General features: G+C 38.6%; 1 protein-coding gene across 9 annotated transcripts in view; it reads left to right on the plus strand.

The window, feature by feature from the left end:
* LOC106080080 (histone deacetylase 4-like) overlaps nucleotides 1-22,515 on the plus strand; it is a 90,574-nt gene that overhangs the window by 37,373 nt on the left and 30,686 nt on the right. For 7 of the 9 annotated variants that reach the window (XM_056037095.1, XM_056037087.1, XM_056037099.1 and 4 more), the window contains 2 exons: nucleotides 11,932-11,997; nucleotides 18,635-18,783. In XM_056037095.1, coding sequence (XP_055893070.1) covers nucleotides 11,932-11,997; nucleotides 18,635-18,783 — 215 coding nt within the window. Of the gene's footprint in view, nucleotides 1-11,931; nucleotides 11,998-16,761; nucleotides 16,959-18,634; nucleotides 18,784-22,515 lie in introns of those variants that run through there. The other 2 variants (XM_056037102.1, XM_056037103.1) reach the window with 2 other exon arrangements.

The following is a 22,515-nucleotide window of genomic DNA, read 5'->3' on the forward strand; positions in this document are numbered from 1 at the left end:
TAATCTTCAGAAATCTCAATTGACACTTATTTACTTTACAATTCTGCAAAATTTACATAAATTACATGTGAGATTTCAATATTTTGTGGCTGAAGGTCACCATTTTTGAAACAGTGACTTTGGTTGGCATATTTTATGATATTACAATGCTTGCAACTATTGCAGTAGATTCGATTAAATCATTGTTAAAAAATCGAAGCAGTATCTATATATATATGCAGCTTATATACAGCTGAAAGTAAGGTTTCACATCTGCTTTTAATATAAAGTATGATGTAACGTTTTGGACTATTTGTAGAGTTTCATTAAAAAATAAAAATATGTTTAGCTGAAATATTTTTTAAAATATATATCGATATATTTATCAATTGCGAATAACATATTTTCAATATTTAGCCACTGACACTTACGGTATTTTTGAATAGTCAGTTTTTCCAAAAGTGAATTTTTTTTTTTCACTTGGGTGTCAACCCCCCCCCCCTTTTTTTTCCTACCGGGTGTCACCCGGTGCGGACCGCCACTGGTGAGAGACATCATCTTTAAAGTTATTATGTTTATGAGTAAAAACAAAATATTATCCCTTTCTTTGAAGTGTCCAAAATGCCCGAGATAAATCCTTTTTATGAACCTTTGACCTGGAAAAGGATTATACTCCTTTCAGATCTTGTGATCTATAGGTCATTCTTTTTCCGGCACAATGACCAACCACCTTTACTTTCCCCAACTAAAGTCAGGTACATTAGAGTTGGGTGGTCTCAGGGACGCCTTCAAAATCCTGTAATTCAAAATCCCAGCATTCATCTATTTGAACCTGAAACCCTTGTGTATGAAAGCCAAGCGCTTTACCTCTTTACCAGTACTCCGCCAATTAACTAGTTGAAACTGTTGATGATGTACACAATGGAACACAGCGGGCATCTAGTCACATTCTTGCAGGAGATGTGGTGTATAGGTGTGTGTGATAAGCATCAAGGGTAAAACATGGATGTGTTACAGGAAAGAGACGAGCCTGTACACGAGAGAGACCCTGATCCTGATTAGCATCTATGGACAATTATTGCACTGGCAGACTTTGGTTGTGTACTTGATGGAGAGATCGGAATAATTCATTGTATGCTTGATGCACCGGTGTATTTGTATGGATGGATGTCTGAGCAGCGTTGTTGGTTTTAAGTTAATTGTACACAATTAATGGAAACAATTTAAAATATAGATTTATTCCTGTCCTAAAGATTAGTTAGTTTACAGTTTAGTTAGTTATACTGATCTATCATTGATGTTTGCACATCGATCTGGTTTTGATAAACAAAGTGGCCGTGAGTAACATAAGCCTTTATTACAAAGTAGAGAATCCTATAGAAAAATGTGAACTATTACACTTTTGTATGTATCAGTTTGTTTGGATGACTGACATTTAAAAACCAATGAATAGATCAATGTGACGTTGATACGTAACCGAAGTAAATAGACACATGACGGTCTTACTACATCAGAAGTAAATAGACACATGACGGTCTTACTACATCAGAAGTAAATAGACACATGACGGTCTTACTACAACAGAAGTAAATAGACACATGACGGTCTTACTACATCAGAAGTAAATAGACACATGACGGTCTTACTACATCAGAAGTAAATAGACACATGACGGTCTTACTACATCAGAAGTAAATAGACACATGACGGTCTTACTACATCAGAAGTAAATAGACACATGACGGTCTTACTACATCAGAAGTAAATAGACACATGACGGTCTTACTACATCAGAAGTAAATAGACACATGACGGTCTTACTACATCAGAAGTAAATAGACACATGACGGCCTTACAATAGAAGTAAATAGACACATGACGGCCTTACTACAACGGAAGTAAATAGACACATGACGGTCTTACTACATCAGAAGTAAATAGACACATGACGGCCTTACTACAACAGAAGTAAATAGACACATGACGGTCTTACTACAACAGAAGTAAATAGACACATGACGGTCTTACTACATCAGAAGTAAATAGACACATGACGGTCTTACTACAACAGAAGTAAATAGACACATGACGGTCTTACAACATCAGAAGTAAATAGACACATGACGGTCTTACTACATCAGAAGTAAATAGACACATGACGGCCTTACAATAGAAGTAAATAGACACATGACGGCCTTACAATAGATTTAAATAGACACATGACGGTCTTACTACATCAGAAGTAAATAGACACATGACGGTCTTACTACAACAGAAGTAAATAGACACATGACGGTCTTACTACATCAGAAGTAAATAGACACATGACGGTCTTACTACAACAGAAGTAAATAGACACATGACGGCCTTACTGCAACAGAAGTAAATAGACACATGACGGCCTTACAATAGAAGTAAATAGACACATGACGGCCTTACAATAGAAGTAAATAGACACATGACGGCCTTACAATAGAAGTAAATAGACACATGACGGCCTTACAATAGAAGTAAATAGACACATGACGGCCTTACAATAGAAGTAAATAGACACATGACGGCCTTACAATAGAAGTAAGAGAAGCAACTTGTAGCTCGCTAGTTTCCAAGTGAGCCAACAAAACTGGGGACAGTTTCCTACTGAGCATGTCAAACATTTGGTTACATTGAGCACTGAGATCTTTGGTTGCAATGCGACTTTTTGTTTAGTTCTATCTTAAATACATGTAGATGGCCATAAATGTTTCGATCTTTAAGTTGGTGGTGGTGTTGTTTTAAAGACCAGACTCAAGTTGATAGAGTTCATTATGCGATGTGTGTCTTTCTAAGTAGTCTGTCATTTTTAGTAGTAACTAAAAAAAAAAGTAAAGTTTCCCTTTCAGACCTTGCGATCTATAGGGCAGATGATGTTAAGGTCATCTGTTTATTTGGCCGACGGTCAACGAGCAGGGATTCATGTGACCATCACAGCGACCAACCACCTTTACTTTTCCCAACTAAAGTCAGGTACTCATTAGAGTTGGGTGGTCCCAGGGGCGCCTTCAAAATCCCGAAATTCAGAATCCCCGTCTTAACCTAACCCTAACCACTATGTAGATTTTACTTTGTCGAGCCGTTGAATTCTACGTGCTGACTAAAAAGTGAAACCTGTCTGAACTGTGTTCATGTGTTCAGCTATTCTGTTGTTAATACTTTGAATGTCTTTTCTTTCTGAAACACTGACACTGACAATCTAGTGAATAGCATTGCAATCAGGTTACACATGCGTTTTTTTTTAATAATCTCTGCTATGCTCTTTGGTGGATAAACTCATCAATGTTGGTGTAGTTTGCTGAACTCAAATCTCAATCTTTGTTCCATCAAAAGTCCTAGAGTACGCCAGTGGTGGCTTCTTGTACGTTATCGGCTCTAAAATACCGTTTGTGTTTGTCATAGACCATAGTGTCTGGAAATACTTCTGGTACGTCATAAACAATGGTATCTATAATACCCTCTTGTACGTCATAAACCATGGTACCTGGAAATCCCTCTTGTACGTCATAAACCATTTTATATATAATACCCTCTTGTAAGTCATAGACCATGGTTATCTATAAGTCCCTCTTGTAATTCATAAATCTTGGTTATCTGTAAGTCCCTCTTGTACGTCATAGACCTTGGTGCCTTGAAATCCCTCTTATACGTCATAGACTATGGTTATCTGTAAGTCCCTCTTGTACGTCATAGACCATGGTGTCTGGAAGTCCCTCATGTGCGTTAATAGACCATGATTACCAGAACGTCCCTCTTGTACGTCATAGACCTTGGTGCCTGGAAGTCCCTCTTGTACGTCATAGACCTTGGTGCCTGGAAGTCCCTCTTGTACGTCATAGACCTTGTTGCCTGGAAATCCCTCATGTGCGTTAATAGACCATGATTACCAGAAAGTCCCTCTTGTAAGTTATAGACCAGTTATCTGTAAGCCCCTCTTGTACGCCATAGACCTTGGTTATCTGTAAGTCCCTCTTGTACGTCATAGACCTTGGTTATCTGTAAGTCCCTCTTGTACGCCATAGACCTTGGTTATCTGTAAGTCCCTCTTGTACGTCATAGACCTTGGTTATCTGTAAGTCCCTCTTGTACGCCATAGACCTTGGTTATCTGTAAGTCCCTCTTGCACGTCATAGACCTTGGTTATCTGTAAGTCCCTCTTGTACGCCATAGACCTTGGTTATCTGTAAGTCCCTCTTGTACGTCATAGACCTTGGTTATCTGTAAGTCCCTCTTGTACGTCATAGACCTTGGTGCCTGGAAGTCCCTCTTGTACGTCATAGACCTTGGTGCCTGTAAGTCCCTCTTGTACGTCACGGACCAGTTATCTGTAAGTCCCTCTTGTACGTCATAGACCTTGGTGCTTGGAAATCCCTCATGTGCGTTAATAGACCATGATTACCAGAAAGTCCCTCTTGTACGTCATAGACCATGGTGCCTGGAAGTCCCTCTTGTACGTCATAGACCATGGTGCCTGTAAGTCCCTCTTGTACGTCATAGACCATGGTGCCTGTAAGTCCCTCTTGTACGTCACGGACCAGTTATCTGTAAGTCCCTCTTGTACGTCATAGACCTTGGTGCTTGGAAATCCCTCATGTGCGTTAATAGACCATGATTACCAGAAAGTCCCTCTTGTACGTCATAGACCAGTTATCTGTAAGTCCCTCTTGTACGCCATAGACCTTGGTTATCTGTAAGTCCCTCTTGTACGTCATAGACCAGTTATCTGTAAGTCCCTCTTGTACGTCATAGACCAGTTATCTGTAAGTCCCTCTTGTACGTCATAGACCAGTTATCTGTAAGTCCCTCTTGTACGTCATAGACCAGTTATCTGTTGTAATATACTAAGTCAATTCATAACCTTAGAAACAAGGCTTTATTTCAATAAAACACGACTGATACACACAATAACACAGTACAGACTGGTCACGATTCACAGACTACGATAATGCGAACACGATTACAAATACTAGCACGATTACAAGCACGGGTAACACACAAGTTCATTTAACGATCACTCCATTCACCCCTCCTTCATTTCTTTCTGGGTCTTAGGTTATAGCCATGCGTATGAAGGGAAGGATCCGGAGGTATCTCTGGCGTAGACTTTTCTCCTTGCAAGTCGTAACTGTCCTGTACGGGACTCGAGTCAATATTGGCCTCTGGCATTGGGTGGCTCCCCTGTGAGTCCCTGATGACTTCTGGCTGGTTGTACATCATTGGGGTGGGACTCTGTGAATTACTGATAGTTTCAGGCACGTAGCGACTCCCTGGTGAGAGATCCAAAGAGTCACCGACCTCTTGAGGCAGAATACCGTTCTCTGGTTCGAAATAGTCGTTCGTGGAACTTTCCTTCGGCGCCAGCTGCCTAAGCGACACTGTCTCCTCCCGGCCATTTGGAAATCGTATATGGGCGTACTGTGGGTTGCAGCTAATAAGTTCAACCTCTTGTACCAATGGGTCAAATTTTGAAGATCTTACAGGTGATTTTAGTAATACTTTGCCTGGGTTCTGTAGCCAAGTAGGCAAGGATGTTCCCGTTGGCGATCTTCTGTTGAATTTGAAGATCCGTTCGTGTGGAGTTTCATTAGTAGAAGTACACAGTAATGATCGAATGGAGTGAAGTGCCTGGGGCAACACAGATTCCCAATGTGATAGTTCCAACTTCCCTGAGTCCAATGCTAATAAAATAGCCTGCCACAATGTTTTATTCAGCTTTTCTATTTGACCATTTCCTTTTGCGTTATAGGGCGTTGTCCTGCTAGTGGCTATGCCCTTAGAATGTAGATATTCTGTAGTTTCTGTGGACATAAATGATGAGCCACGATCAGAGTGGATGTAACTGGGTGTTCCAAAGAGGAAAAATAACTGGTCGAAGCACTTTATTACTGTCTTAGATGTCATATCAGGACAGGGAAAAGCGAATGGAAACCGCGAATATTCGTCAATCATTGTTAACAAGTACTTGTTGCGAGTAGCTGATGGCAAAGGACCTTTAAAGTCAACACTTATTCTTTCAAACGGCTGTGTGGCCTTGATGAGCGTACCTGCAAATTCCTTATAGAATTGCGGTTTAATTCTATTGCAGGTTCTGCATTGTTGAATGGTCTGCCTGACCTCTTCAACCGAGAAGGGTAAGTTCTTTGACCTGACATAATGTAGAAGTCTAGTGACACCTGGATGACACAGGTAGTCATGGTACGTCTTCAGGCTACTTTGTTTCGTCATGGTTGCACAGTGCCCTCTAGACAAGGTGTCTGCTGCTGTGTTGGCGTTCCCAGGTCTATACTGTATATCAAACTTGAAGCTTGCCAGTTCCAATTTCCACCTTTGTATCTTATCGTTTTTAATTTTCTTGTCATGAGTGTCTTTAAATATGTATGAAATAGACCGCTGGTCCGTAATAAGGGTAAAATAATTGCCACACAAATGATGCTTCCATTTGCGTATAGCTTCAATTATTGCAGTTGCTTCTTTCTCTATGGCAGATTGATGCCTTTCACTAGGTGAAAGAGTTCTAGAGAAGAATGCAATAGGTCTTCCGTCCTGATTTAAAGTGGCAGCTACTGCGATGTCAGAAGCGTCAGTTTCCACAATTAGAGGATGGTCATACTTTATGGTGAAAATTGCTGCTTTCTGCAATTCTTCTTTCAAGTCTTCCAACGCTGTTTTTACTTCTGTAGGTACAGGAAAAATTTGATTTTTCATTATAGGATACAATTTGTCGGAGAAATTTTGTATCCAGTGAGCATAATATGCCAAAAGTCCTACAATCCTTTTCTGAGACTTCAGATCTTTTGGAGGTGGCAAATCTCGCAGAGCTTGAAATCTATCAGGGTCCGGCTTTAAATGTCCTTTGGATATTTCATATCCAAGCAGCTTTACCTTCTTAGTAGCAAATACACTTTTACTTTCGTTGAAAGTTATTCCGTATTCCTGAGCTACCTTCTGAAAATGCAACAGATTTTTGTTATGGGAGTCTACATCTGTACCACATATTGTTACATTGTCGACATAGGCAAACGTGTCAGACAACTTTTCTTTTTCTATAATAGTGTCTATGGTTTTCTGGAAGCAAGCTACACCGTTAGTGACCCCAAAGGGTATTCTGCAAAACTGGTAGAGTTTACCACAAGCTTCGAAGGCTGTGTATTTCTTTTCGCTCTGTTGGATAGGTATTTGGTGATAAGCACTCTCCAGATCCAATGTGCTAAAGATTTCATACCTGGAAATTTTCTCCACCATTTCATCCACTCTAGGCATGGGGTAAGCGTCCAGGTAAGTAAATCTATTTATAGTTTGGCTATAATCAACGACCATTCGCTTTTTGTGCCGCTCATTGGTCGTGACAAGGACTTGAGCTCTCCAAGGTGATTTGGAAGGTTCAATGATACCGTTTCGTATCAATTTCTCAACTTCAGCTTTAATAAATTGTGTGTCTTGGAAGGAGTAACGACGAGATTTAGTAGCAATAGGTCTGCAATCAGGGGATAAATTTGCAAACAATTGTGGTGCCTCTACCTTCACAGCATTGAGCGAGCAAACATGAAATGCAGGTCGACCACCTTTGAATAGAATTATCAGTTCTTTGTGTAATGCGAGGAAATCTAACCCAAGCACTACATCAGTGCAAAGTTCATCTAGTAACGAAAGTTTGAATTGATTGTAAACTTCCCCTTTGTATTTTAGCGATGCAAACATGTGGCCTCTTGTGACGCTTGACAGTTGAGATGACGCCATAGAAATTTTGTGCTTTGAACGTGTCACTGACCAATCGTATTCTCTTGGTATGTTTGAAGAAATGTAGCTTTCCCCGCTACCAGTATCAATTAGGGCTTTTAGGTTCACGCCATTTACAGAGATGTGTACTGTTGATTTAGTTAAACCAGATACAGACGAAGTAGCAATTAGTGATGTTAGATGTGTAGAGTCCTTAATGCAGCTACAATTTTTACAAGATTGTCTTTTAATCTCGTGGCTAGGAGATGTTTTGACTTTTGTTTTGGTTATAGGAGTGTTGCGAGACCTGCAAACCTTCGAAAAATGTCCATTTTTCCCGCACGAATGACACATGCAGTCTTTGGCAGGGCATTTCGCTCTGAGATGCCGACTACCTCCGCAAAAGAAACATTTAGTACTCACTGTTGCGATTGTTTCTGAGTCCACCATTTCTTCGGTTGAGATTGCCGATGACGAAAGAGTTGACTCTACCAATTGAGAAGGAGTACTAAACGAACTGGATTCTTTTTGGGCCATGTCGAGTGTCTTGGCAATATCTAAAGCCATTTTCAAGTCAAGGGATCTTTTCTCAAGTAGCCTCTGTCTAATTACACTCGAACGCATGCCGCTAACAAAGGCATCGCGAATGGCGTCCTCTTCATTTTTGTCAGCACTGACAGCTCGGAACTGACAATCTCTGGCCATCACTCTCAGCTTGTGTACAAATTGATCAAGACTTTGATCGACTTCTTGTTTGCAAGTTGCAAGCAAATGTCTGGCCAATGTTTCATTAGGGGCCTTCACAAATAAATTCTCAAGAATAGATTTTGCTTCTGAGTATTTAGAACAGGTAGAAATATACTGATATAAGGATGGAGACACAAAGTTGCATAGCAGGTCAAACTGTTCGCTTTCACTAGCCCCTACCTTCGTTGCGAATCTGTCAAAACAAGAAATCCAATGTTTCCATGTAACTGAAGCATTAGTTGAACTAGGATCAGCATCCAGTCTATTGGGACGCAAAAACTTGTCCATTTAAGAATGGTTTTATTGAAATAAATTGTAATATACTAAGTCAATTCATAACCTTAGAAACAAGGCTTTATTTCAATAAAACACGACTGATACACACAATAACACAGTACAGACTGGTCACGATTCACAGACTACGATAATGCGAACACGATTACAAATACTAGCACGATTACAAGCACGGGTAACACACAAGTTCATTTAACGATCACTCCATCTGTAAGTCCCTCTTGTACGTCATAGACCATGGTGCCTGGAAGTCCCTCTTGTACGTCATAGACCTTGGTGCCTGGAAGTCCCTCTTGTACGTCATAGACCAGTTATCTGTAAGTCCCTCTTGTACGTCATAGACCATGGTGCCTGGAAGTTCCTCTTGTACGTCATAGACCTTGGTGCCTGGAAGTCCCTCTTGTACGTCATAGACCAGTTATCTGTAAGTCCCTCTTGTACGTCATAGACCTTGGTGCCTGGAAGTCCCTCTTGTACGTCATAGACCAGTTATCTGTAAGTCCCTCTTGTACGTCATAGACCTTGGTGCCTGGAAGTCCCTCTTGTACGTCATAGACCATGGTGCCTGGAAGTTCCTCTTGTACGTCATAGACCTTGGTGCCTGGAAGTCCCTCTTGTACGTCATAGACCTTGGTGCCTGGAAGTCCCTCTTGTACGTCATAGACCAGTTATCTGTAAGTCCCTCTTGTACGTCATAGACCAGTTATCTGTAAGTCCCTCTTGTACGTCATAGACCAGTTATCTGTAAGTCCCTCTTGTACGTCATAGACCAGTTATCTGTAAGTCCCTCTTGTACGTCATAGACCAGTTATCTGTAAGTCCCTCTTGTACGTCATAGACCAGTTATCTGTAAGTCCCTCTTGTACGTCATAGACCATGGTGCCTGGAAGTTCCTCTTGTACGTCATAGACCTTGGTGCCTGGAAGTCCCTCTTGTACGTCATAGACCTTGGTGCCTGGAAGTCCCTCTTGTACGTCATAGACCAGTTATCTGTAAGTCCCTCTTGTACGTCATAGACCAGTTATCTGTAAGTCCCTCTTGTACGTCATAGACCAGTTATCTGTAAGTCCCTCTTGTACGTCATAGACCAGTTATCTGTAAGTCCCTCTTGTACGTCATAGACCAGTTATCTGTAAGTCCCTCTTGTACGTCATAGACCAGTTATCTGGAAGTCCCTCTTGTACGTCATAGACCATGGTGCCTGGAAGTCCCTCTTGTACGTCATAGACCTTGGTGCCTGGAAGTTCCTCTTGTACGTCATAGACCAGTTATCTGTAAGTCCCTCTTGTACGTCATAGACCATGGTGCCTGGAAGTTCCTCTTGTACGTCATAGACCTTGGTGCCTTGAAGTCCCTCTTGTACGTCATAGACCTTGGTGCCTGTAAGTCCCTCTTGTACGTCACGGACCAGTTATCTGTAAGTCCGTCTTGTACGTCATAGACCATGGTATCTGAATTTTCGGAGAAAATGATACCCTAAACACTGTCTTTCTATGAGAAGTCTTATCTTGACAGTTTACACCTAGAGTCTACTTAAATTAACCTTTAGTTGGACTACTAAACGCCCATGTGGTTGCAATGTTTTGTTTCAATTCTTTTCGTGACATACAGGCCAGGATCCTGGCTCTAGTGTTTGTTGACTGTCCTACACTAATGGTTCTTTCGTCGTCTGTCTCCTAATTGCTAGTTGTTTGCTACTTTAGATGGAAGGACACGTAGTTATATTTTAGTATTTTTTTAAAACTACAGTTTGATGGCCATAGTTTATAATATGACAATCTTAACTTTTTTTTTTGTATCTGCAGCCATTTTAAATGTTCTTTAGTATTCATTGTTTATTTCACAATTCCAAATCCCTTTTGTTTGTATATACGTCAGCGCGTTTTCTTTTTTTTTTTTTATCTATTAATTTTGTTTACAATAACCCACCCCATTGATTACTATTAAAGTAGGTAGTAATAGTAGTAAACTCTTGATTCTAGATAGTGCATGGATTTAATGGTGCTAGGTAGAATTTCAAGAGCTCTTGCCTACTATCAGATTTTGTATTGATTAGTAGTCCAACTCGACAAATGCGCGTTTTTTATACTTGCTTTATAATTTTCATGTGCCAATAAATAGTTTATGACATTGCTTTAGATTGATCATGAAAACTGTATATTAACATACAATTATATATATATATCTGTATATTTGATCACCTTAGAATAAATAATGTTAGCACTACATACTAATCTGGTGAATCATTTCTAAGAAGAACATTTCCAACTCTCCACTTCAAAAGATGTCTCTCTCTCTCTCTCTCTCTCTCACTCTCTTTAAAAATCTTTTTCAAATGTTCAGTTCCTGAAATTATTTATTTTAATGATAGATATTACATTCTAATTATTTTGGTTTCACATCAAATTTGGGGAGTCGGAAGGGAATAAAAAGACTTAAATCCCCGGTGAGATAAACTGATTAAAATTACACAAGTTTCGAATAATAAAACGAAATCTTTATTCCCCTAGAGATCTAGTATTTTGTCTGTGCCATGCAAAAAGACAAGAAGAAACCATTTTATTCCCTTATTAATGGCATTGTCTCTCTAAGACTGTATTCTGTCTAGACCTAGTGAACTTGATGTGTACATCTATGTATGCATGATAGTATTGTGTCTAGACCGAGTGAGCTTGATGTGTACATCTATGTATGCATGATAGTATTGTGTCTAGACCTAGTGAGCTTGATGTGTACATCTGTGTATGTGGGACTGTATTCTGTCTAGACCTAGTGAGCTTGATGTGTACATCTATGTATGCATGATAGTATTGTGTCTAGACCGAGTGAGCTTGATGTGTACATCTGTGTATGTGGGACTGTATTCTGTCTAGACCTAGTGAGCTTGATGTGTACATCTATGTATGCATGATAGTATTGTGTCTAGACCGAGTGAGCTTGATGTGTACATCAGTGTATGTGGGACTGTCTGCATTTTATAAGCAAAGAAGTTACGCTATACAAAAACAATTAATACAATATTTCTAATGGCATAAATGTATTATTGATAGTTTAGATTGAATAGAAGCTTTGTATTTTAAAAAAAGTGTTGTTTTTTTGTATTTTTAATGAAAATATCTTATCTGTATATGATGTATTTACTGACTGGTCTCCCTTACATAGATCCAGTCAGCCCGCACGAGACTGTCATGGAGGTGAATAGCTACCAACAGCAGCTGGCCAGGAAAGGTGAGATCACATTGTAGCTTACATGTTCTTTAGTCTAGATACCCTCACACTTTTGTTGATGTTGTGCTTACTTCAAAGTGGCACCTGATACATAATAAACCATTTTAGAATAGAAATGTACCCTCTTTCATCAGAGCATCTTACTTCAAAGTGGCACCTGATACATAATAAACCATTTTAGAATAGAAATGTACCTTCTTTCATCAGAGCATCTTACTTCAAAACACGTTTTATTATCAAAGGTGCAATGGATGAATGATATTTGTTTGACGTTCTTATTCAACAACTTAGCTGGACTCAAAAAGTCATCACAAAATTTGACTTGGTAATGAAAACTATTACCCAACACAAGACTTATTTTCCTTAACAAAAAAAAAAATGAACAAGTTTAATTGTTCCGGAATGCAGCAACCATTCAAAATAGTGACCCTAGTCTGTCCCCAAAGAGTTGTGGTGCTGCAGTCTCCTTTGATCGTGTCCCAATGAAGACACATCTGTCGGCTTCTCTCCTGGGGGGCTGTGTACCATGGCAACATTCCTACACCATCAGAGGGCCTACAAGGACTGCTTCATTTAGCCGCTCTGTTTTTCTTCCTTTTTATGCCAATGGGGCTGGATATGATTGCACACGCGTATATTCATTTGTCAATGAGTCAACTTGTAGGATCAAAAAACAATCATTGTAATATATAGTCCAGCTTTTTGTAGTTTCATTTGGCGTCTCTTAGAAGTTATTTTGGTTTCAATTAGAGAATGGCAATTACTTGTACTCTGTCTATACTATTGACTTAAACATCTGCATGGTGTATAAACTTGTGTCGTCGTGTGAATGTATTTATAGTTTCATCTTTGCTCCAGAAGCAAACATTTGCTTGCACTAAATGTTCAAAGACTGAAAAATGCTGATGAAGACTTCGTGGCCCAAACTTCCTTGTTTTGACTTGGTCCTGCAGGCCGGCTCAGAGGACATCACGATGCTATCTTCCAATGTTCAATATTTTGTATTGACCTGTTACAGAGCAGCAGGTTGTTCTATCTGGCATAGGAGCAACTGGCAGCAAGCGGCTTCCGAACGTGATAGATTAGGAGCCGATGGATACACATTTGAAATCAAATTCCAACCATTGTTTTCTGCCTTGAACTTTTCAGATTTTTAAATCCCTTTGTTGTCTTCATTGTGTTGATATCTTCCACTTATATCTACCTAAATGTGCCTCTCTAGCTAGAGTCATTGGAAACACTTTAGTGGAGTGGAGTCAACTGTTTCATTGGTGTGACATGTCTAGCACCAATTCCTGGTCACCTTTTTGTTCAGAATCTACTTGTTATGTCCTTTCATTTGTTTCCCAAAAGTCACGTCTCGGGGTGACTAACCTACACGATAGTAGTGGGGCCTGGTGCTGAACGTGGGAGATGACAGAGTCATGTATGTGTTGTTGAGGTGACTACCCTCTCTCTCTCTCTCCCGAGTCCAAACTTAGTTGTAGCGTGCATACCTCCGCCATGACGTCGTTTGCTCCCCATTGGCGTCAAATACAAACACGTTCAGGATTTGCTGTCATTATCATTTACTAATGACATAATACGAAACGGTTCACGCATTTCAGTATAACGTCATTGAGTGTCCACGTGTGTTCAGACGCTATATGTAAAGATAAACTTGATCTATTTACATGCCAACTAATCTTAATTTTTTTTTTTTTTTTGTTTTTTTTTGGGGGGCCTCAGGTTTGTTTGAAAACAGTTTCGATTTCATCCTCTACCTTCAGTTTCTTTTTTAAATACCTCGTTTTGCGGTGTGCGCTCTGGACTGTCGTTTCGATGGTTCCGAGTTCGAAACCATTCCCCCCCCCCCCCGGGTCCTGAACTACATAGGGAGTATGTTCATTAACACTCATTTGATGAGCCGAATAGACAATGGCACTGGGAGATTTCAACCGTCAAGAGTCTGTCCGATGTAGGCACGTAGAACATAGTGTCTCACTTTCAGTGGCTAGAATGTGACTAGAAACAGCAGTAGATCTCTTGTCTGTACTGAACTATCGGTTAGATCTCCTCCTCATAGTATAGGCACTTTATTGCTGGCGTTGTAACTACTATTGCAATCACTGTTGGCTACTATTACTAACAATTAGAAAACATCGCCAACACATACACGCGCAGGAAGCTTCAGAATGTATTTGATATCGTTCCTCTATGAAGGCAATGCTAAGCCAATTTCGCCAGCCGAGAAGTAGACTGGCTATCTCCAGCGTGAAGACGTGTTGCTGGGCACCTTGTCCTGTTCAGGGTTTCTTCCTAGATCTACCTGAAATATGCACTGGGCTATTTTTAGGAGTAATCTCCTAGTCAATGATTCACTTGAGTGTATAGTGAAGGTCACGTGACTTCGTAGTCGGTTCAACATGAATTAGAACAGTTTGTTCTCACTGGTCTAGTGGAAGTTCAGTCTATGGCTTCTTATCAAAGAGTTCCCATCAACTATACATTCTTAGCTGATTCTCTTTTTTTTTCTGCAATAGACTGAGTACATGCCGCTCTTTACATCGGTGATCAGTCACCCAACTTTATCGCGTTTTACATTGGTGGCCTAATCCAACTCACCCAACTTTATCGCGTTTTACAATGGTGGCCTAATCCAACTCACCCAACTTTATCGCGTTTTACAATGGTGGCCTAATCCAACTCACCCAACTTTATCGCGTTTTACATTGGTGGCCTAATCCAACTCACCCAACTTTATCGCGTTTTACATTGGTGGCCTAATCCAACTCACCCAACTTTATCGCGTTTTACAATGGTGGCCTAATCCAACTCACCCAACTTTATCGCGTTTTACATTGGTGGCCTAATCCAACTCACCCAACTTTATCGCGTTTTACAATGGTGGCCTAATCCAACTCACCCAACTTTATCGCGTTTTACATTGGTGGCCTAATCCAACTCACCCAACTTTATCGCGTTTTTTTTACAATGGTGGCCTAATCCAACTCACCCAACTTTATCGCGTTTTACATTGGTGGCCTAATCCAACTCACCCAACTTTATCGCGTTTTACAATGGTGGCCTAATCCAACTCACCCAACTTTATCGCGTTTTACATTGGTGGCCTAATCCAACTCACCCAACTTTATCGCGTTTTACATTGGTGGCCTAATCCAACTCACCCAACTTTATCGCGTTTTACAATGGTGGCCTAATCCAACTCACCCAACTTTATCGCGTTTTACAATGGTGGCCTAATCCAACTCACCCAACTTTATCGCGTTTTACAATGGTGGCCTAATCCAACTCACCCAACTTTATCGCGTTTTACAATGGTGGCCTAATCCAACTCACCCAACTTTATCGCGTTTTACAATGGTGGCCTAATCCAACTCACCCAACTTAATCGCGTTTTACAATGGTGGCCTAATCCAACTCACCCAACTTAATCGCGTTTTACTTTGGTGGTTTGTAATGTCAGGTCCACCAACTTTTTAAGTTTTACATAGTTGATTGTTGGTTTGTCAAGTTAACCAACTTAGTCACGTTTTACATTGCTGGTTTGTCAAGTTAACCAACTAAGTCACGTTTTACATTGGTGGTTTGTCAAGTTAACAAACTTAGTCACGTTTTACATTGGTGGTTTGTCAAGTTAACCAACTTAGTCACGTTTTACATTGGTGGTTTGTCAAGTTAACCAACTTAGTCACGTTTTACATTGGTGGTTTGTCAAGTTAACAAACTTAGTCACGTTTTACATTGGTGGTTTGTCAAGTTAACCAACTTAGTCACGTTTTACATTGCTGGTTTGTCAAGTTAACCAACTTAGTCACGTTTTACATTGCTGGTTTGTCAAGTTAACCAACTAAGTCACGTTTTCCATTGGTGGTTTGTCAAGTTAACAAACTTAGTCACGTTTTACATTGGTGGTTTGTCAAGTTAACCAACTTAGTCACGTTTTACATTGGTGGTTTGTCAAGTTAACAAACTTAGTCACGTTTTACATTGGTGGTTTGTCAAGTTAACAAACTTAGTCACGTTTTACATTGGGGGTTTGTCAAGTTAACCAACTTAGTCACGTTTTACATTGCTGGTTTGTCAAGTTAACCAACTAAGTCACGTTTTACATTGGTGGTTTGTCAAGTTAACAAACTTAGTCACGTTTTACATTGGTGGTTTGTCAAGTTAACCAACTTAGTCACGTTTTACATTGGTGGTTTGTGAAGTTAACAAACTTAGTCACGTTTTACATTGGTGGTTTGTCAAGTTAACAAACTTAGTCACGTTTTACATTGCTGGTTTGTCAAGTTAACAAACTTAGTCACGTTTTACATTGCTGGTTTGTCAAGTTAACAAACTTAGTCACGTTTTACATTGCTGGTTTGTCAAGTTTTCAGTTTTCTAACTTGAGTGAAACGCAAGTGCACTGACTAAATGTGTGGCTGTGACAGTCTAGAAATATTTATGACTTTAACCAGTGGAAAGGTTAAACACGCTCATTTTTTTTGGTCTTGACCATGGACTACTAAGTCAAATCGTGGACTTGTATGAATGTGTTTCTCATGCTAATATCTAAATAGATGCCAGGAGTTGTTTTTCTTTTCCTTCTGTGTTGCCGTGAAATTGAAAAGTAGTAAGTCAACATTTGAGTTTGTTTCTGAATTGTGAGAGAGAGAACAAAATAGATAAGATCTAGCCACGCCCCAGTTTTACGTCATGGGAGAGTTTATCTGGGAATACACAAGTATATACACACACATGCACGCACACACATGTAAATTGTGACCCCAGTTTCTACGGACAGGACATTTTGCTATCAGATTGTTTTGTAGACAATTGTTTGGTTTTGCTAGGACTAAGGATCCATGTTTAGCCTAGAATCTTGGTTTAATGCTAGGGCTAAGATTGTATGTTTAGTGTGAGCTGAGAAATGAAAGAGAGAAATGTTCATTGGTGGACTCTACTACACAGGCTAGGTAGCTCTAAGTACTAGAGACTGCTTTCATTCTTTGAACTGGAAGATAAGAGTTGTTTGTTTGTCTACTACACAGGCTAGGTAGCTCTAAGTACTAGAGACTGCTTTCATTCTTTGAACTGGAAGATAAGAGTTGTTTGTTTGTCTACTACACAGGCTAGGTAGCTCTAAGTACTAGAGACTGCTTTCATTCTTTGAACTGGAAGATAAGAGTTGTTTGTTTGTCTAGTACAGCAAGCTAGTTCTAATAGTTTACATTCTTTGTGTCAACCTGAGTTGAGTAAATATGTTGGAATGTTTATTTCAAAACAGACTTGGTGACTGCATTATGTCACACCTACTTAGTGGGTAGCTCAGTTTGATTGGATTACATACCTTCCAATAGGTTTGAGTCAAGGTTATTATTGCTTACATCTCTGTCTTAACACTTCTTGTGCTTCTGTTCTAAGAACACTTTGACTCAGGCATTGTTTTGTTGTTGTTCTATTTAATGGATGGAACAGAAGTGTTGACAGTATAGAATGTTAGGATCCTCATTAAGTCTTGGTATCTGTTGTTGACAGTATAGACTGTTAGGATCCTCATTAAGTCTTGGTATCTGTTGTTGACAGTATAGACTGTTAGGATCCTCATTAAGTCTTGGTATCTGTTGTTGACTGTATAGAATGTTAGGATCCTCATTAAGTCTTGCTATCTGTTGTTGACAGTATAGAATGTTAGGATCCTCATTAAGTCTTGGTATCTGTTGTTGACAGTATAGAATGTTAGGATCCTCATTAAGTCTTGGTATCTGTTGTTGACTGTATAGAATGTTAGGATCCTCATTAAGTCTTGGTATCTGTTGTTGACTGTATAGAATGTTAGGATCCTCATTAAGTCTTGGTATCTGTTGTTGACAGTATAGACTGTTAGGATCCTCATTAAGTCTTGGTATCTGTTGTTGACAGTATAGACTGTTAGGATCCTCATTAAGTCTTGGTATCTGTTGTTGACTGTATAGAATGTTAGGATCCTCATTAAGTCTTGGTATCTGTTGTTGACTGTATAGAATGTTAGGATCCTCATTAAGTCTTGGTATCTGTTGTTTGTATAGAATGTTATGATCCTCATTAAGTCTTGCTATCTGTTGTTGACTGTATAGAATGTTAGGATCCTCATTAAGTCTTGGTATCTGTTGTTGACTGTATAGACTTAGGATCCTCATTACGTCTTGGTATCTGTTGTTGACTGTATAGAATGTTAGGATCCTCATTAAGTCTTGGTATCTGTTGTTTGTATAGAATGTTATGATCCTCATTAAGTCTTGCTATCTGTTGTTGACTGTATAGAATGTTAGGATCCTCATTAAGTCTTGGTATCTGTTGTTGACTGTATAGACTTAGGATCCTCATTACGTCTTGGTATCTGTTGTTGACTGTATAGAATGTTAGGATCCTCATTAAGTCTTGGTATCTGTTGTTGACAGTATAGACTGTTAGGATCCTCATTAATTCTTGGTATCTGTTGTTGACAGTATAGAATGTTAGGATCCTCATTAATTCTTGGTATCTGTTGTTTGTATAGAATGTTATGATCCTCATTAAGTCTTGGTATCTGTTGTTGACTGTTTTTTTTTTCTCCCATTATTTATATTGAATGTGGAGTTCAAGTCTTGTTACTGTCTTGACTCTTTTTCAGATCGAATCACAGATCAACAGCTGCAGCAACAATTGAATTGCTTAAAACAGCAACAACAGCTACAACAACACTTGCTGTTGGAACAGTATGAACACCAGAGACAGCAGCTGGAGCAAGAACATGAGAAGCAGCTCCAAGAACACACTAAGGTAAACTTCATTTAGTCAAACATTGGTAGCTCTGGAATTCTTTAGTTAGACTTTTTGGGACTAGTACTTCAATTTCTTTGTATGTAATAATACTTGGCTTATGATATCTGATACAAAAACATATTTGTATGTCTGAGGGCCAACTTTCTAAATCACAGGAGGAACTGTAGGATGTTCTCAATACAATCTCTCTCAAGTAATGCAGAGCTCGGATTGCTAAGAACTAACATGTGATCACTTCTCATGGGGATAGGCAATTTGCCCACAGCTAGGGGAAAGTACAAAAAACAACAACTCAGGGCTATTACAGACAAGACCCTAATAGGCTTATCTGCCCATTAAATATATAATCATCTGTTCAAAGGGAAGATTGCATTTTGCAGCCATCTTTATGTTCCATCGTGGAGCACCAAGGAGGAAATTCAAGACTAAACAGCCAAATCAAGTGAGCTCATTGTGTCTTAAGAGTCATTTCATTGACTGATTCTTCAAAAATCTTATACATTTTTTTGTGATACCACTACTGTTAGCCTGGATTATCTGAAGTAATAATTGCTAGGAAATTGTTGTTGTCACTATAAAATATATGTTTTTCTAGTTCATTCTGTGAGCTAACTGTGATAGTGTAGTCATACAGTCCAGATTCAACAACACTGACAGTAATAACTAGCTATAGTGTTTACACTTTCGTAATTCATGTTGCACCTACCAATATCTGTAAGGAAATAGATGTCAGTTTGATGCATACTTTAAACATAGATTGTATTTGATTGTTGTATTGTATATTTCAATATGTATCTCTAGAATCCTTGCCCAGTGAGAGCAGCATAGAGAAACGTCATGTCATTGTTGAATCCCCATGATTTTAGTTATCTCATAGTATTAGATCTAGCTTGAATTATGTAGTATAGCCTATGGATATTAAACTAAATGGCAAAGTCTCCATAAAATAGGGCAACAATTTTTTTGTTTTCTTCAAGGAATACTGAACAATGTTAAAATGATATTTTAGTCTGTGTTTGTCAATGCTTCCTTCCTGTGTGTAACCCTGAGTCTTACTCTAACAGAAGTGTATAGAATATAGATGTTTTCCAGTCACTGTGTAAAAATGTCAACTATTTCATGCTAAAGGTAAAAAGAGAGAGAGAGAGCTGCATTGGAAGAAAGAAAATGGATGTTTTGTGTACAGCCTACACTCTTGTCTTGACCTACATACATACATGCTGGGTGTGGGAGGATGGGGTCACTGGCAGCAATGCACTCTGTGTCATCTAGCCCCCCCCTCTTTACCTGGCTGTAGATGTCATCTTAGTCCCCCTCCCCCCTTTTTACCTGGCTTATGATACACAATAGCATTTGGGTTTTGGTGTTGTTGTTTTTTTCATTTGGCACTGGAACTCATGAAGTAGATTGTTTCAATCTGAAATATCTGTATTGTATTTTACAGATGAAACAAATGTTTAGATGTCAAGGCATGACTTTTTTTTTTCTCCTACTGCTAGCCTACCCTAACCTTGAACAAGAGGGATCCTTTGATTGACATACATTGAATTTTGATTCATTTAGCCTTTTAAGAGACTAAATAGATCTCTATTGCTCACTCTTGTATCTTAGATACCTTTGGAAATGGATAGAGTGGCTGTTCTAAGATTGATTGAGATATGCTCACAGAAAATGTCAAGTAGAATACTAGATTAATTACATTGATTTAATGAGAATAAAATAGTTTTATTGTTAAACTTTTAGCGCTGTAATCAATCTTTTGTTAATTAAAGGTATCAGTCTGTTTGGATTTATCACTGACAGTTATTGAATGGCATTGTTTTCTTTAATTGGTTCTGTAGTGCTCTAAAATGTGCAATTGTTACTTGATCTCACAGCCTGTTAACATGCACTTTTAGCTGATTGAATAGTATTACATTTCTCTATTTCATTTGCATTATATATAAACTATATATGACAACATAGAAGATTTAGTAGAACATGAAAATGGAATTCTAAAACTATTAGCCAACACCAAACCAAATAAAGCGTCTGGACCTGATGGTATTCCAGCTAGATTACTCAAAGAACTAAGCAATGAGCTAGCCCCAGTGTTCAAAATACTCTTTCAGGCATCGCTTAACCAGGGCAGAGTACCAAAGGACTGGAAAGAAGCTAATGTCACCCCCCTATTTAAAAAAGGAGAAAAATCTGACCCAGGAAACTACAGACCAGTATCACTTACCAGCATCACATGTAAAATCCTAGAACACATAATATGTAGCAACATCATAAACCACTTAGACAAACATAATGTCCTCACCCCATACCAACATGGCTTTAGGAAATATAGATCATGTGAAACACAACTAATAGGACTAATTGATGATTTTTCAAAAGGTTTAGATAATAGTGAACAAATAGATGCTATCTTACTAGATTTTTCCAAGGCTTTTGACAAAGTTCACCACCATAGTTTGCTTAAAAAATTAAAATATTTCAGCATTAATGGTCCACTGCATCAGTGGATTAAAGATTTTTTGATAGGGAGAAAACAAACTGTAATAATAAATGGCTCTAAATCAACACCGATAACAGTAAACTCAGGTGTACCTCAAGGAACAGTCTTGGGTCCACTACTATTTTTAATTTACATAAATGATTTACCAAATTGCATTAGTTCAGGAACAAAAGTCAGATTATTTGCAGACGATTGCATAATATATAAAACAACACAAGACACAGATATTTTACAAAGAGAATTAGATGAATTACAGGAATGGGAATCAAATTGGAGCATGTCTTTCCACCCAGAAAAATGTCAGTTGTTAAGAGTAACAAAAAAACTAAAACAAATTAATTCCACTTATCTTATTCATGGCAAACCAGTAACACAGACTAAAAACGCAAAATACCTAGGTGTTATAATAAATGAAAAACTTTCATGGAATCCCCATATTGATGAAACTATAAAAAAATCCAACAAAGCATAAGGGTTTATTAAAAGAAATTTCTATAAATCAAATAAGAACATAAAACTCAAATGTTATTTAACCTTGGTTAGGCCAATAATAGAATATGCATCCTCCGTTTGGGACCCCTCAACTCAAGAAAACATTAAGAAACTGGAACAGACACAAAATAGAGCAGTGAGATTCATAACAAACGAATATTCACATTTGACTAGAGTAACACCTTTAGTAAAATCACTAAATTTAGAAAGCCTTCAGGACAGAAGACTCAAAAGTAAAGTAGCAATTATACATAAAACACTGAACCATAATCTTCAAATTCAAAAACAAAATTTAATAAAATACTCTGAAAGACACAAAGATAAAGGCACATTCCTCGTCCCATATGCTAGGACAAATTTGTACAAATACTCCTTCTTCCCTAGTGCTATTAGAGGATGGAATGGGTTGCCTGAGCTAGCCAGGAAAACCAGTGACTTGGCAGAATTTAAGTCATTGGTTAATATGCATGACTAAATGCATGACGCGTAGGACGTAATCATCTTCTTTTTTGAAGTAACGTCTGTATTATATAAGATAAGATAAGATATATATATATATACTGTATATATATACTATGTACAATACAAATCGAATAGAGAAATGAAATACAAGCCATTTAAATTAGAAACTATGTCACATGAAAAAGAACACATTGAGTCTAGCTGGAAAAAAAATTTTAGCATTTCGCTTTCTTGTTTCTTTCTTTATTGCATTGTTTCTCTCTTGTTAATAGCAA

This window comes from Biomphalaria glabrata, chromosome 1 (genome assembly GCF_947242115.1).
Source record: "Biomphalaria glabrata chromosome 1, xgBioGlab47.1, whole genome shotgun sequence".
Lineage (NCBI taxonomy): Eukaryota > Metazoa > Mollusca > Gastropoda > Planorbidae > Biomphalaria > Biomphalaria glabrata.